Genomic DNA, 17252 nt, shown 5'->3' with positions numbered 1-17252 from the left:
CCCTACGTCATCGCTTTTTGTGTACGTTGTCGCATTATCACCGCAATTTTTTAAAAAGTGAATATCTCCTAATGTTGAAAAAAACACAGTTTGAAATTGACTAAACCGAATTAAAAACTTCCACTACTGACTTGCATTTAATCACAACAAGCATATTAGTGAAACGTGTGAGAGGTTTAAGATGGCATATTTAGATGACGTCATGTATTTTGCAAAACATAGGCGGGGTACTGTCGCTGTGTTTCAGTGGCTGTGAAAACTTCCCCCATCCACTTCCTGGTTAGAATCTGTTCTGAATCCCCACCATCCTCTCATAAGCCTTTGACGATTCTTCACTCCTGTGACCTAGTATAACTGAAGGTCTAATATACAACTGCATTTTATCTCAAGATGGTTGTTAAAGTTTATTATTCCAGTGTTTCAAGCTCGAAAGAGGTAAGTGAAATTTGCTGGGCCCCGGTCAGCTCTCGTATTCAATAAGTGCGTCTGCTGCTCTCATCGATATTCTGCTAACATAAAGGTGCCCACACCCAGGGGTGTATTCTCCCATACGGGCGGTAGTATCTATCTTCATAGATGCGTTTAGGTTAAACATGATGCAGTGACGAGGTTCTGTCAGACAAGTCGCTTAAATCGTCTGAATTTTTTGCAAGCTGACCCGAAAGATACTAATCCCCTGCAGTAATTGTTCTCTCAGTGTCAAATGGATTGTTTTGGTATGAGTTGACATTGAGGTCATCTGCCCGATGAATAAACAACAGATCTATGCTCGCGTGTTCGCCGCTGGCTTGAAAATTCATACATTGCAGCTATTAAAAAAATTTCCAAAATGCTGCCATGGTGATGGGAATAACGACAAAATTATTATGGTTAAAAAGCTATCCTTGTCAGAATTTGCGTGCAAGCTGCCCCGCCCCTCTACTGCGGTCGTTTGTTGATATGGATTTGTTCGCATAAGGTGATACCATGAACCTCTGTGTAGGTTCACGGTGATACCAATTACAGTATGAATTTGTTACAGTGTGTGACTTACTATTTTTCAAGCATTTACAGGTATTTGTTCTCCATGAAACTTGATGCTCGCTCCGAGTTTTGTTGCTCTAGTCGAAAAGTTAGTGAGAAAGGACTAAAACCCGGTGTTCAATATTTTGAAGAAAAAAATATTCCAACAACCTTGTTAACAACTTATGTAAGGCAGATGAAACGTTTGCAAATAACTGATGTCTTGCAGTAAAGTTTCATTAACAAACCAACTCAACTGAAAATAAGCAGAAGAACTATGTATTTATTTGAAGGAAGTTGAACATTTTTGTATGGCTTCTCTGTGCAATATTACATAACAAGGATTTCATTTGTATGTGAAGTGCTTCTTATGTAACATGGAATGAGATGCCTATCTTCAAGTTCAAAATTATTGCTTGTCCGGACAACTCTATGCACTATTGCATTTTTTTTATGTAGGGGAAATAAAGTAGAAAAAGGAAGTTGTGGAATATCAGTGTTATCAATGTGCATTTTTAGTTTTGTGTACTGTGTAAACATGATTTGATCACGCATGATGTTGATTTGTCTGTATGTACCAAGTAATAACAATATATCTTTATAGTGACTCAGATTGTCAGACTTTTTGGCAAGCTGCTGAAAATATGCAAAATTTTATCTTGCCTCCAAGTGATATTTGACAATGGTTCGATAATATAACCACTCACAGTTAGCCTTCATAACCGATAGGAGAAACTTTTTTCGTTTTAGAACAACTGTATTACATGTAAAGTTAGTTATTCATCTGTGAAAAAAACTTTCAGAAACACAAATCTAGCTTCGATTCGATTTTTTATCTGTGTTAATACAAATGGATTTCACCTGGTGAATGTCACTTGTCTCAGGTTGTTGCGTTTTTTGGCCAGTTTGGTTGATTTCTAATCATATTTGTGCCTAGCGAAAGTATTTGCTCTTAGACTTACTTTTTTTCTGTAGCCTAAATTCAACTTTACATTGTGCAATCGAATGAGTAATTATATTTATACTCTGATATGGCTGTTTATATGCTGTGTTACTCATGTCAATGTTGTTGCTTGTCTGGGTAATTTGTGTCATCCAATACTGCAAAATTTTATTCAAATGTGTGCAACACTTGGCACAGCTTTCACTGCACATATCATATTCTTGAACATGCTTTATGTATTTGACTTAATTTTACCAACAGATAAAGAAACATCAACAGGCTGTCTTTATGGTATTGGAAGCTAAGAAAATCGAGTTTGAAAGAATTGACATATCCATTGATGAAGAATCCAAGAACTTTATGTGGAGTAATAGCAAACAGCCAGAAAGCGGCAAACCTCTTCCCCCTCAAATATTTAGTGATGACGAGTATTGTGGGGTAAGTCCCTTGTAGCTCAGTTGTTATTTTAAGGCAGGTCATAATAAAATGGGAGGTCAAACTGGCATTGGTGAATAAAGGTCATTTGTGGTTCTATAGTGTGACAAATGTCATACTTTGACGAAATGATGTATACTGGAGCTATGAAGTTTTCTTACACCTGTGGATAAGGACATACTGTAGCGTAAGCCGTAAAACATGTTAAGAGTATATATGCTTTCAAAGCCTTCAAATGTTTAAGTCTTCCTTAAAATGTACTGTATGGAACGTCATGCTATGCCTCATTCATTTTAATCAACTCCACCTGATGGTAACATATGAACTTACCAGGATAAGGGCTCAAACCAACAAACAAACACAGTAAAAAATACATGGTGGAAAGTTAAAAGAATCAAAAGAAGAAACACTAGCCATGAAATTAAAGATTTTTTAAAAACCATCTGTGGCAAATATTTATCTGGAGAAATTCTAGAGATGCCAGGAAAATTCAAAGAATTGACAAAGCTGTGAACTTCCATGCGACAAGACACAACCAGATATTGGCAGCTCATCAGTTGGGATGTTGTTGTATACTGTTTGAAAAGTAGAACATATAACTGTACGGATTCAATATAAGGAATTTTTGTGAAAATGTAATGCATAGTGAATTATTTCTCTTGAGAGGCATATCTGCAGTTGTTACTATTTCTATAATTTGGATGAAAATATATTACAGCAGTTTTACAATGAAATTAGTATCAATGGCAAACAATAGATGATGACAGACTGATTTTACAGAGATTACGGCTAGTTTTCAATCGGGTTCGAACCCACAACATACGGCATCAGTCGCCTAGCGGAGAGGCCACAGAGAGAACCGCTCGGCTAAATCTCCACTCCCAAAAAAGAGTGGTTCAATAGCCGGCTAAGTTGTTACATTTTTCTGACTGAGACCGCTCCACACGTTGTAGAGTTCGTGAAGCACTCACGCACGCACGCTCACTATCACACATCGCACATACAAACGTTATCAAAGCGAATATTACTGGTGCAGCTTAGAACATTAGAATGTTTGAAACCAGCAAAACTTCTATTGTCACAACCAGTAGGTAAAGCTCTCTGTGTGGCATTGCTGATTTTTTGTAAAAATTGATGTCAATTTTTATTCAGCAAAGTGTACATTGAAAATTTTGCTGCCAAATCTAAATTTGTGAAAAGCAAAGGTATTTATGTTGAACATTACCATATCTTTTAAACAGGAATGGCGTGTTCTAAAATCAAGGAAAAACAGTGGTGTTAATGCTACAGGAGATATAATCTTTCTGTCAAAAGATTATAGATATATTAGAGCATTCTTGGTTTAGGTCAGTGAACATAGACATGAAATGTAGCTTGTTAGGTTTTCAACAGTGATTTGCAATATATTCACTGTTGACTCGATGAAAGATGTCTTTTTCCATACATGGTATGATGCTTGAACAATAGTTGAAATAGCTCTCTCACAGTTGAAATGTGATGTTGAAGTATCGCTTTGTAATGTCCATGTGTAGTAAGTAGCTCTTGAAAAGAAAGTGACAAAAGTACTATCAAGTGTTCTGAGTATTATAACTGGTTGGCTTTGATGAAAGTATCAACAAAATAAAAATCACATTTTCAAGGCACTTGTTTTAACAAAGTTGCACCTCTGAGTGTTTGCTTAGATACAAATAATGTAGGGAATTTACAAATGTCTCCATCATGACCAAAATATAAGGAAGAGACAATGTTTTGGAATTAAACCTTAGTCTCTAATGATCATTTCATTTTATTTTCAAGCTCATAAATTTTTTTTCTTCTTTAGAACTGTTGGTATTTGGAAAAATGCAGGTCTTGATATAGGTACCATAGCTATCAATAAATAAAAGTGAGATTACTGTTTAACATGTTATAAGTCCCATGATGAAGCTTTGCATGAGTGAGTTTTGTGAAAACAATTTTACAAACAATTATTAATTTCTCAAGAGTTAAAAACATTTACAAATGTGGTCAACATCAAATGCTGTAAAATGTGTAATGATAGTTTTTGTTACGTCAGAAAAAGCTGTTTTCTGCCAGATTGATGTGTTCATGAAACGTGAATGCTGAGTTTCAGTTTCCATTGATGTATGAAACTTTAAAAGTTGTTTTAGCACCCAAAAAGGAGAAAGCAGAATCAAAAACTGAGCGACTGTCTTTGAACAGAAATTCAACACCCTGGACTGCATTCTTGACAAGAAACATATGTAGCACACATACTTGGCTATGGTAGTCGAAATGGTGCAGGCGACAAAAAGTGACAACACTGGTATGGCTATGTGCAAGCAAAATGCCCAAATAAGGCAATTCTAAATTTTAGTTATCTCCATGTAATTAGTTTTAATGCTAGTTTTACCCTGCCATATCATCGTCTATGCTACTCGTATATTTCTACTTTGCCACAAGCAGTGTGAGCTCTTATCCAATCAGAATGATGCATTTGCGTACTTGACACACTGACGTAATAATTCAGTATTTAATTTAATAAGTTACGAATGAAGTAAAACTTGACAATACTATGACCCTGTTGGCTGAAGCCTTTTAAAAAGCAGTACATGGAGTCAGGGTTGTTGACAAATTGGAATAGATTTGGCACACATGGCTGCATTGAATACACATTTGGTAAGCGGTCCCAAACAGGACTCTGGCCACTATTTCTGCCTAAAATGGTGGGAGTTGTTTGTTGCTTAGAACATGCAGGCTTACATACAGATCTGAATTCAGAGAACAAGTTCACTAGCCATGTACGATATTTTCTAGATTTATTTCTTCAGTTCCTTTTAATATCATAATATTAATTATTGATACCTCTATGATAATGAATAGGCTTTAAAAAATGAGACTGAAATGCCTCCACATTTTCGTAATTCACAATGAGTTGAATGTGCTATTTATGCAGTTTGCCAGAATGGAATTCCTTACTGTATTTAGAGCTGATGATTGCCAACATGAATGTATCTCAACTTTTTATTGCAATATTAATGTTGAAAGGATATGTTTGATAAGTTAATTATTTGACCATATTGTGATGGAGAATACTAAAACTAGAGTAGAATATCCCGTTAACAACGGAATAGTGATAACACAGTAGCACTGATGGTAAACTATAGATCTTCACTAACAGTTGATAAAGTCAAAACATAACTTTCTGCATGAATCTAGATGTATTTGCATGTTGCATACATGTCTGCTTGAGAAGACCACCTAGCTCCGTTTTGCATGGCAGCGTCTCAGCATATATGCCAGCAGATAAACACATGACAAGTAAGTACTAATTTAACAATTTTAATCCCAGTACATTTACAGACTCACTTCATTTCATCAGTAGGATGGGAAATAATATATATAAAATGGCAAATGGTAGCTATATTTTGTGACATGACAAGCATTCATTAAATCTGAATTTTTTGTGTCAGCTGTTTGTTTCACTTGGTGTACATGTCAGGGGACCAAAATTTCACTTGTCAATAAATTTAAATCACCTTACTTTATAATTACTATCATATTTACAATTACTACCGGTATCATTTTTCTAACAATCTATTCACAATGTAGTGTATTGCACCATAACCAGATAAAGCGATCATGTCTTGGAATGCTTTAAATAATAGAATCATGTCAGTATGGAAACCTAACTAACATGCTATAATAATTGAACAACCCTAATCTGAAAAATCATAGATGACCAATTGTAAGCTGTTTTGAGTTGTTTAATGGGAATGATTTGTAGGTTTGTCTTTGCTGCTATGCTGCAAACCTCCCCATCTCTATCTTTTTGCAATGTGATAAATTGAACATCATCACCAGTCTTTGTCTTGGTTGGCACTACCAAGGCATATTTGCAAATTCCAACTAGCTTGATACAAAAAAGATGAGTGCATTGTATTTCATTGTTGGAAAGAAGTATTTTCCTGCTCTAAAATATGGTAACAGATGATTAACTGGTATTCTCAAACCATTTGTCAGTTCTGTTTGTGTTCATGTTAGTATGTTCTTTGCCATAATAATATGCCATTCCTTGGGGTGAGATTGGGTTGGGGATTCAAATACATTTTCAATTTATATTATTCATTTATATTTTCAATACTGAAAAATCCATCTCAAATGTTTTGAAAGTGCTGGTATTACATACAGTACAATACTCAGTTGTAGTTCCCTGGCAAGTTAGTCATGGTGTCATCTTCCAGAAGGTAACAGTTTGGATTTCTATCAGTGCTTCTAGTTCCTTCAATAAAGAAGTGTAGAAAAGTGTTTTGGTATTCCTTTGTGTGCTTTCCTTTTTGGTTCACACTTTGCCTGGCAATACACCTGAAAATAAAGCACTGCTAAGTACATGTAATTGCAAATGAACAGAGTTCATATAATTATTTTGGAATATTTTTAAACATATGATGTTCAATTTCTAGTGAAAGATTATTAATAGTGTAGTGTACATTGATGGTGTACACTGTCAGTGCAACACTACATATCCTTCTTATTATGTCATGTGTGCAGTAGCTCACTGCAGTTAGGCTATACTTAAATACTGAATAGTAATATTCTCAAAGACAAGAAAAAGATTGCAGATCTGTAAGGCAAACTCTATTGAAATGATTCTCCAATGTTAGTTCAAATTGGTTGCAGCCTCAAATGCCATAAATTATACAGGTTTATTTTTTGTTTGTAGATTACCTCCTCCAACTTGAGTGACAGCCTACTTTGTTTATTGCACAGCTTAATGATATTTCTTGAAATAATTTTCTTCATTACATTCTTTCAGAACTTTGATGACTTTGATGAAGCTACAGAAACCAAGAAGTTGCGTCGATTTTTGCGACTTCCTAACCCAGAGCCAGAAGAGGAAGAAAATGCTGAACAACAGTAACTTTCAATGTGGAAATGAAAGATAAATATCATCACTTCAGTAACTGTCTGTAGAATGCATTGCTTTCTTTTGGATATTGTCAAAGAGAATGTAGTTATCTGCTGACAATTAGCATGCAGAATGGTTTAATTGCTGAATGTAATTGACGAGATAGTGATTTTGTGATTAATTCATAGCTTCAATAATGGGTGATTAAGATTCAAAATTGATGAGGTCATTAATATTGCAATTAATAAGTTCATTGATTTTGATTTGTTATATTGATCAAAATTAATTTATTTATTGATTTATATGAGCAAGGGATGTTTAGTGCATTTAAGACTAATTTGAGAAAGAAAACTTCATTTTCAGCCGTTCTAAGTTACCACAGCTAGAGGTAGTTCCTCGTTCAGCTTGGAGTGAAAATTCAAAAGTAGGAAATGTTTATTATGTGGGCTGTAAATTTTAGGTTAGTCCACACCTTGAACAGTCAAAATTTATCAGAAATAGAGGATTTTTCCATCTGGATTTTATGGATAGAGATGCCGAGGTATAGCATAATATAAAGCCCACTTGATGAAACACAAAATTGATAGGATTAAAACAATTTCAAAACTAGATTTATTTGCATTATCATAGCTAGATTTTCCCCAACTGTGTCTTCTCTTGCCACAGTGCAGAATCAAAACTTCCTCTTTAGTACAGTAGGAATACATCTTTCTAAACTCCAGTTATAACCAAGTGAAAATGTACACAGTGTGATTTTATAGGATTACACCATTTCATTGTTATCTTGCCAAGCTTCCAAGTGCTTTGAAAAGCACTGTAGGACAGGTCTGGTGACTTTCTTTGCTGTTGTTTACAAAAAATGTTTTAATATTCATATTTTCTCAACTCAACCAAAGCATTGAATGTGAAGGTTTTATTATCAACTGAAGAGATGATGTCTATTATTTGTGAGAGACTAGACAACGTTGAATCAGTTTTAAGGCAACTGTTTTAGAATTTTGCGATACAGTACAATGCTGATACTGCAGTATTACAAGTTTGAAGATATTCATGTCGTCTCCAATGATATGAATGCATAGAACTATTAGATTAATCTTCCATGTGATTGACTTGTTACAACTGTATCGTAATCTACCCGTAAACATGAATGAATGACAGTCAAGTATTTTTACCAAGTTCTTTCCAATTTTTGTAATTTTTTTGCGGCTTATTTACATATATCATATCCATTTGTAAAATCAAAAGATACTTCTATTTTCTTTGTAGTGACTTTTTATACGTTAATAATGTTACCAAGTTTTCAATCACCCTGTAGGTACAGTGCATCTATTTATGCATTCTTTGCCCTCAGACTGACACAATCTGCAATCCTCTTGTCATGGAGAGATACAAACAATTGTCTGCTTTTGATGTAAAGGCCAAACTAATGCATTTATAGGTGCATTCTGAAATGAATGGACATATCATAGTTGGTGTGTCGGTGTAAAACAAATTTAGTAAAAGTTATTGGCTTATCATAACGTGTACTGTTGACATCTACAGTGATGGCAATCCTATCTAGGCAGTCACATCAAGAACAATTGATGAACTCCAGCTTTGTTGAACCAAATCACCATAAATCTGTGTTACTTTAAAATAGCAATACTTATACTGCTTCCGTCACTATTTCAGACCAAGTTTCAACCCGTCACAACCTGTAAAACAACAGTGGATTACTATACAATACAATCAAATATGTCAAAAGGAAGACAAATTTCTGTATATCTTGTTTAGTCTTGAATAGTTATGGAGTGGTTTTTGTGATTATCCAAGAACTTGACAAGATACAGTGTTGATTTGGACTATATCGGCTTATTCTCAGTTTCTGTTAAACAAGATAAGTGTGCTTGTTAAATTGTCTGTTGTGTCTCTGCAAATTTCACAGAGATGTTTTATAACCTGTATCAGCTGACATCAATGAAAACCTTGTTGATCCTTTTTAGCATGGTTAAGGAACAAAGTAAAGACATTTCTACCATGTAAAGTTTTCAGGGTGAGAGCTATCCCTAATTAAATCACTCTAGCCTGTAGAGGGCGCTTCACCCATGCCCTTTTATACCTGAATTCATCACAACTTTGGGCAAATGAAATTGAAGAATTGTTAAAAAAGAATACATTGATGCCCATGGTGCAGGATGCTTATAGGTTTTTTGTGATGAAAATTCTATTTTAATAGCATAGAAAAACTGCCAATGATTGTTTGTAAGTCAAACAATGCAACTTTGATGAAAGTTTTCTCAGCCATTATGAAGTACAGATGTGAAAAAGTCATCACAGGCTCACATCGAGCATTTGTCTTTGGTTTCAATGTCTTCCTATTGGGTCCAAACTTTATGTCTTGATGCTAGGTCATCACAATTCTTTGTTTTTAAGTGTGTGAGGAAGGGGGCTAGTTGTACCTGACTTCATGTTACCATTCTTCCTCATCTACATCTGCAGTGTAATGGAAGACGGTCAGTTTTAAACAATGAGACAGTGCTAAACAGTCACACCAAAAAGGTTATTTCATGAGTAGCAGTCATCAGTCATTACCTAGATCACAGTGTGTGAAATGACAGAAGAGTATATACACAGCCTCTTTATTGTATCAGTATCACTTGTTGCATTCATGTATGCAGAAATATCACATCAGCTTGTACATCTTATTATGTCAGATCAATAAAGTTGTTTTAACACTGAGTATGTGTAATGCTGTTGCTTAAACCTCCATTAGTTGTAACTTTTGATGTAGTCTTCACTTTTTGCTCTGTTCGGAAAATATCATTTCTTGTTCCATTCTCAAAATTGTATCTACTTGCATGTAAGTGGCAATCATGGCTCATATGTAAGTATTGCTCAATGTCATTATTGATAATTGAAGTCTTGACTAGAATTCATTTGTCAATTATAATATCGCAAGTTACATACAATTATTGTGTCAGCAAGGCTAAGACTGCAGTTCAACTTATTAGGATGATAAACAAAACATCTTTCTTTTACAGAAGAAAAGTTATAAAAATATTGTCAAAGGTTACAGTTTATATCCCCTTAATTCAAGACTAAGAACAGTGCTTTCTTCATGCAAGGAACTAAGAAATTCTTCATCAAGAAGTGATAAAGTTCATTGGAAAACCCAATGTATCATAAAACATGTCTTTCATTGTTTACACAAAAATGACAAGATGCACAATTATAATCCGTTTCAAAATTTATGCAAGAGTTCTTACTGTGCATTACGGAGTTGAAAGATTGTTGTGTACTTGAACTTTTGTGAAAGAGTGTTGGAAAGTTCACTGCAAATGCAAAGGTTTACTGAAAATCTCAGATAAATGACATAGAAAGTTCACAAACTAGATTGCTTACAGAGACAGTCCACAGACTTTACACCCTGTATTACCTAATGGAATCCTCAAGTTATTACATTTCTATTTAACATGATCAGCATTGAATCTAGGATTTTAGAATAAGGGCACATATTGGCTTCCTCCATTAAAAATGAGACGTTGCCAATCACTGTTTATAGGTGTATACTTGTTTGAACCTTTTTGATTTTTCATAGCTTTCTGCCTTTATTTAATGTGTCTGCTGAAAGCCTATTTTGTAGTGATATCTTTATACTATTTTGCAGACCAAAGCCATGTTCACAGTCTGCTTTGACAAGTTTTGAAACCTATCATTTTGATACTTGTAAATCAATCCTCCAATTTATCTCATGGGTGGTGTTGCGGTATTACTAGTTCTTTGACCACAGCTTACTTCATACATTACGTAAATATTGCTACATTTAATATTGGATTGTAAGGCATCAATCAGTGAGCTAAGAGAATGGTTAGCACTACGACGTCACTGGACAAATCTGTAAAGTTCTCAACACCGTATAGCAATCTGTCAATCACTTTACTGATTGACATAACATGATGTAAACTTATCAAGTGATTTCAGTCTTCTTTTTTTACTAAAATGTAGTAAATCACAACATTTTGGTAAGTTGTATTTAGTGATGTAAACCTTGTTAGGAGCCTACCATGGTTTTGAATGGGTGAATAACTATCTCAATAGGCTCTCATTCTCACTGAGATTCAGCTGTGATTTGAGTTGATTCATCAATACATGTTCAATAGATCTGCATTACTATAAAATGTATTCTGGGTTTTTTTTAACAGACCTATGAGGATTTTGATGATGCCTTAGAAGCAGAAAATTTGGATGGCTTCTTGAAGATATCATCATAGATGAATGAAGAATTAGTTTGGAGTAGAAGATGAAAGCACAAGATATCTGAAGGTTTAAAGCTTACTTTTTTACAATGGATTATTGCTTGCAGATGTCCATATAGACAAGTATTATGTATACAGGGCTGAAATAAAGCATTATGGATGGGTTATATTGTGAATTTTTGGAATTTGAAAATATTAAGAATTAAAATTTTGATGTTAGAATTTACAAGCCTAGATTTTCAAGCATTTTGATATACAGAGATAAGTTTACAAGCATGTTTAAACTGATCAAAATAAGGACAGTATAAACTTTTAGCTAGGACTTTGTGGTCATGAGGAAGTTAGTTGTTGGTTTGCAGCACTGAAGTGTCTCCAAACTTACAGTCCTCCGTGCCAAATTTTGTTGCATGCATTTTTTTATTTCAGTTTTTAAATAGATTATTTTTAAGTTGCAAGTTACCAGACCATCACCACACGAGGAAAATTTGCTAAGATTTAATTTTCATTTGTCAACAAATTTTTCAAGCAATCCCCAAGATGTAAAAAGTAATTAGTTTCTAGATTCAGTCAGTTCATGCCATAGAGGGCGCCAGATGTACAACGAACAGAGGTGTCCCTGCTTGGAGGAAGTCAGTACTGTTGAACAGTAAATTTACTGCAAAGTCTTGAATAAATATGGAAAATGAATTATGAAAAATTGGATAGTGCATAAATTGATGTGTAGTATGTCTTATCTAGGGAGATTAGCTGTTTTCTATCGTACCTCACAGAACTTAATTGCCATGTAAGAATTTGAAACAATAGGTTTAATTATGGAGAATTTATTTTACGGTATTTGAATTCATTTCAAGTGAGAAAGTGACCACCTTTCAAAATTACATAGGAGGATGAATAAGTTAAAGATTTGAACACTGCAGACACAGATTGTCTTGTACTAATTAAATATTCATAATATGGTTATATTAGCAATATTCTTCAGTGAATCAGAACAGAAAACGTTGAACATACTGTTATGCCAAAGTTAAGATTCCTTGTTTCACTTCATTAATAAACAGTCTTTGTTCTTAATTAGTGCATGGTTTTAAGTGACCACAATTGCAATCTGATGAAGACTGCTGGATTTGCCTCGATGTCCCATAGTTTGTGATAACGCCCTCTAGAGGAAAAGTTGGCACTTATTGACCAAACTTGCTGAGTAAACCAGATCAAGGTCGTCTTATTGTCTATATCAAAGCCCTTGTCCTGTCAATGTTGCTTGTTAGACCTCAGGGCAGTCCTGTACATCAGTGTAATGGTCAACATATTACAGCAAGTCTGTGTGACAATATGTCATTTCACGTACAATTACTTGCACAGTTGGCAGTATATAGGGTTAGCCATAATCCCTAACACATTCGATTGTCAGTTTTAATAGCAGATAGAAAGTTTTCATTGTATAATGTAGTTTTGATAAGGTAAAATTAGATAAATTGTTTCCTACATCAACATGACTTTTGTTCTGTTAATGTTGTTAACATTAGGTGTTAGAATTTGAATTGATAATGAATAAGATATAAGCATGTAGATGTAGTCTTTGTAGAAGTGCAAAGAAAAATCAAAATGAAACATGCTTTATGATCATAGCCAAGCTGATCTTGCAAGTAACGCAATTTTTGACCAGCATCTTTTGAAATGCATAGTTATTGATAATATTTGACAGAAATCAAGATAAAGAATTATTTTTCAAATGTAGAGTTTGATGAGATCGACAAAGTATTGAGATTTAAAGCAATAGTCTGAAGTTCTTTTCATGAAATGTATTTTTATTTTCCCTCAGTGCAGTATTTGTTCTTTACTATCCAAAATTTTTGCAAAACATTTAAAGGAAAATAATGTAAATGCATGTAATTGATGTTTTAGGTCATTTGGCCATTTTATTCACCATTTTACACCTTCACAACCCAATTTGTTGAATCAAACTGTTTTCAGTTGTGTGATTTAGGCCGATTTAGGAATATTGTTGAACAAGAGAATCTACCAAACTGTTGAAGCCAATGTTTGGTCCAAAGTCAAATATGTCCTCCTGTGTTTTTGAAATTCAACATGAAAACAGAAAAATTACCTCATTGCTTGAGGAAACCCATCACAGCCATGATAAAATTGTTTTCAACAAAACATGCTTTTCCTTTAGAAACTTTTGTTATGAATTAATGTGAAATGCTGATATAATATATTAAGTTAATGTCAAAATATTATGTAAGCTGCTTATTAGAATAGCATAGCAGATAAGATAGCTTTGTAAAATTTCATAATGCTATCACTGCCAAGAGTTGTACAGCCGATAGTAAAATTATTTTATCAGATGTTGTAATCTTTCTTTCTATGTTGAAATATTTCAATAGTTTGGGTTATGAAAAATCTTATTTGTCTTCAATTTTGATATGTTATACCCCTTCAAAAGAGGAAAAGTCAACAATCAATTGTTTGGGTTTCTTCTCAAATATCTCCAAAATGACTGGGTGTTATGTCACCATATTATTAGCCTTGTAAGTAAACCATCTAAAAAAGCATGCAAAAATGACATATTCTCTCTTCTTGTGATCTTCATCAAGTATTCTGTTCAAAGAGGCAGACATTTTCAGTATTAAACACATATGTAGAGATGACTCATTGGCAGTTGTTATCAAAAGGCTGGTCTGAAATAACAAATCAGTGATCTTTATACTTATCAGTGAGTTGACAGTTCTAGAGACAGCTACAAGGTTCCTGTCATTCACAACTTTGTGTATCAGTACAAACCACCTGTTGATAACAGTGCAGCTGTCAACACAGCCAACAAAAATCCATCACAATCAAGTTATTGAAAGCGTTCATATCAGCCTCACAGAATAGAGTCACTGTTGTTGTATTTTGTTTGGTATGGTGCAAAATGTTTTTCACACAAACAAGAGCAAACTGCGCTAGTGCACAGGTGCCCTTTGCCCCCAAGTATTCAAAGCATAGTTTTCCTTAGGTCAAAATCAATCCAAATGACTTCATGAACTTTAGGGTTTTTTTATATTGGCTGAAAAGATAGTCATTTGGTAATTTATGCACTGATCTAACTGGGCATGGTTTAACAGTGATGGCACAAAGTGTATGATGGTGTTTCCAGCAAGGTTCAGAAGAGTACCTTTCAGATGTAAATTCGCAATGTTAGTGAAACGGAACCCAATGAAAAACTTGTGTGGTACTGTATCAATGAATCTCCATTCAACAGTTTTCCAAGTGCCACTATGAATCAAATCTGAACCACAATGAGGCCTGCAGCCAAAGCTATCATTTTACATACAGAGTTACAGTTTCCTTTGTTGAACACTTCCTTATGCTTTGATTTGATCTTCCTAAACAGTGGTGGAGGTTGCAATGCTGAAAACAAATCAGTTCATATTCTCTCTCAAAAGAAAAGTTTGTCATTTCATATGAGAATTGTTGTTGACTACTCTGCCGACTTAAATTTGGAGTTGTGATGAAAGATCATAGACATGCCAGTATTACTAGTATTTCCATCATTAAAGATAGTGATTATGTCTCCCAAGGTTTCAATTCACTCATTTCACAAGCAAGGTTAAAACAGAGTTCTGGCGGCTATTGACAGACATCAGTCAGTTTACAAATAAAAAGAAACGCAAAGTTGTATCAAAAGATGATGTTAATTCCAGGAAGCATGTTTTTTGTTTTTGTTTTTGTTCTTCCATGACACAACTTCTTTAAAAATACAGTAAATTATTTATAACAGAATAAATCTTTGCATGGTAAACAAACCCCAGCAAATGAACCATTCAAAAATTGGATAACCCAATCAAAATAGAAGAAATCCTCTGGGGTATTAAATGATACTTTTACTTTGCAGTGTCATGTATGGGATTATCCTTCCATAATTGAATGTCCATTCCAAAATAATAGCTACTTAGCTCTGATTTTCTACCATATTTTTATCCCAGCCTGCTAAGCAGGGAAAGTCTTGTGTCAATCACTTTAATGGATGACTCAATTTTATGCATCTGGATTTTGGTATTGTGATACATGTACAAAATTGCTGTAGACAACATATTTTTCTCATCAAAAATCTTATGGTCTTGTGGACCAAATATGTTTTCTTTTTAGTTCATCAGCAAAGAGCAAAGATTATTTCTTGTATTTACATTGACTAGATTCAAATGTCCATCTCATTTAGGTTAGAGAATGCACATGAAGTCTTCAATTATAGAAATTATATGGTTATGTATTTTCTCTCTGAAAACCAACTATATGTAATTACTGGTAGTTTTTCAAACATGGTTAATAACATAGGTTACATTCCCATTCAGGATATTTTGTGTTTTCCCTTTTCATTTATCAGGATATGTTATTCTAGACCTTTGTATAATTGGATCATAGAATTCATTACTGGCATTTACTGCACTAACATTCATCAGGATATGTTCTTCTAGACCTTTGTATAATTGGATCATAGAATTCATTACTGGCATTTACTGCACTAACATTCATTTGTGGATTGCAAAAAATAAACTTCAAAATCCAATGTTTATCTCTGTGTGTTTGTATATTCCATAATACAATTGCACATTGATTGTCAACTTACATCATACAGTCTCCTTTAATCAATTTTTTTTCAATATATGGCCATTTTTAAAACAAAAGCCAGGTGTTGTCCCAACACTATCGTCTACTTCATCAGACTTGCATTATTTTTGACCTCTCAAAAAAGAAGAAAAAAATTAAAAACATCGATAGAAAAGGATCATCTTTTATCTTCTTGTTCAATAGATATCCTTGCCTATTGCTGAAAGTACTGATGATAAAATACCACTTGTTTATATATCCTAATTAAAATGCTCTCGACACTTCCACAAAAGTACATACATACTTTTAATGTGTGTAATTTGTATGTTAGGTACTGCAGAGAACAAAATGTGAGCTATCAGGAATTGCGATCTATGTCCACTTTATCACATGCCCGACTTTTTTGTGAACATTTGACATTGACAGTTTAGAGATCGAGTTCTTGGTTACACAATGGCACTGAGTATCACCAATATCCTATACAATGACTAAAATGGGTGACATGATAAAGCACAGAACATATGACTCTGGAATTTGTTTTTTGACAAATAATAAAGTAATTCAGTTTTTGAATGAAGCCACAGAGAAGTGCCACAGGCTTTATGTGCCTTTGAAACAAATTTGACAAGGTTGGCATTTAGCTATGCTACCTTACAAATATTTGATCAAGGAATTGTTGGTCAGTGACCTACATACTTAACCAATAACTTTGGCCTGTAGTGGAGGACATGGCAACTGCTTTGATATAACTGATGCAAATGGTGTCAAGTGTCCATTGGAAGGCATGGTTCAGATTCCTTTACAGTGATGGCGACAAAGGTGATTATAATCATGCAATTAAAGGATGCTTCTGGAAAGAAACAAACAAAAATTGACGATGAAATGTACATTATCCACTGTTTGGGGCAATGAAAGTATGTGGATAACCCATATTTTTGTTCCACAACTTGGAATATAACCATAATATCCTGTCAACAATACACACACACACACATTGGATGCATTTCTTATCTTTCCTCCTCCAAGTAAAGAAAGTCTAATAACTACAAAACTGACTGGTCCATAAAAACTTTCTGCTGGTCCCGCCCGTGCCAAGTATAAGTTGGCCTCCCCTCTTAACCAGATCGTAATCTGTAAATTTTTGTCTATAGTCCATACTAAAATG

At 34.2% G+C, this 17252-nt stretch overlaps 1 protein-coding gene across 2 annotated transcripts; it reads left to right on the top strand.

Moving 5' to 3' along the window:
* Positions 1–186: 186 nt before the first annotated feature.
* LOC139141757 (SH3 domain-binding glutamic acid-rich-like protein 2) lies at positions 187–16050 on the top strand. 2 transcript variants are annotated; one of them, XR_011554232.1, is made up of 4 exons: positions 207–435; positions 2207–2383; positions 11450–15868; positions 15940–16050. XR_011554232.1 is itself a non-coding variant. In XM_070711398.1 (3 exons), the coding sequence occupies exons 1-3, from the start codon at positions 391–393 to the stop codon at positions 7278–7280; spliced, it is 327 nt and encodes a 108-aa protein (XP_070567499.1). In that variant the 5' UTR covers positions 187–390; the 3' UTR covers positions 7281–9984. The 2 variants fall into 2 exon arrangements, 1 of the variants encoding a protein (XP_070567499.1); XM_070711398.1 differs by lacking the exons at positions 11450–15868; positions 15940–16050 and adding an exon at positions 7176–9984 and having other exon boundaries at positions 187–435.
* Positions 16051–17252: the final 1202 nt, after the last annotated feature.

The sequence above is a fragment of the Ptychodera flava genome, chromosome 10 (genome assembly GCF_041260155.1).
Source record: "Ptychodera flava strain L36383 chromosome 10, AS_Pfla_20210202, whole genome shotgun sequence".
Classification (NCBI taxonomy): Eukaryota; Metazoa; Hemichordata; class Enteropneusta; family Ptychoderidae; genus Ptychodera; species Ptychodera flava.
The sequence above is the reverse complement of the archived record's forward strand: the minus strand, read 5'-3'. Positions and strand labels throughout refer to the sequence as shown.

Excerpts from the sequence above, each read along its gene's own strand:
- LOC139141757 (XM_070711398.1), top strand. The coding sequence starts at position 391 with ATGGTTGTTAAAGTTTATTATTCCAGTGTTTCAAGCTCGAAAGAG. Across the intron at positions 436-2,206 it reads GTGTTTCAAGCTCGAAAGAG|ATAAAGAAACATCAACAGGC; the intron begins GTAAGTGAAATT and ends TTTTACCAACAG. Across the intron at positions 2,384-7,175 it reads GTGATGACGAGTATTGTGGG|AACTTTGATGACTTTGATGA; the intron begins GTAAGTCCCTTG and ends ACATTCTTTCAG.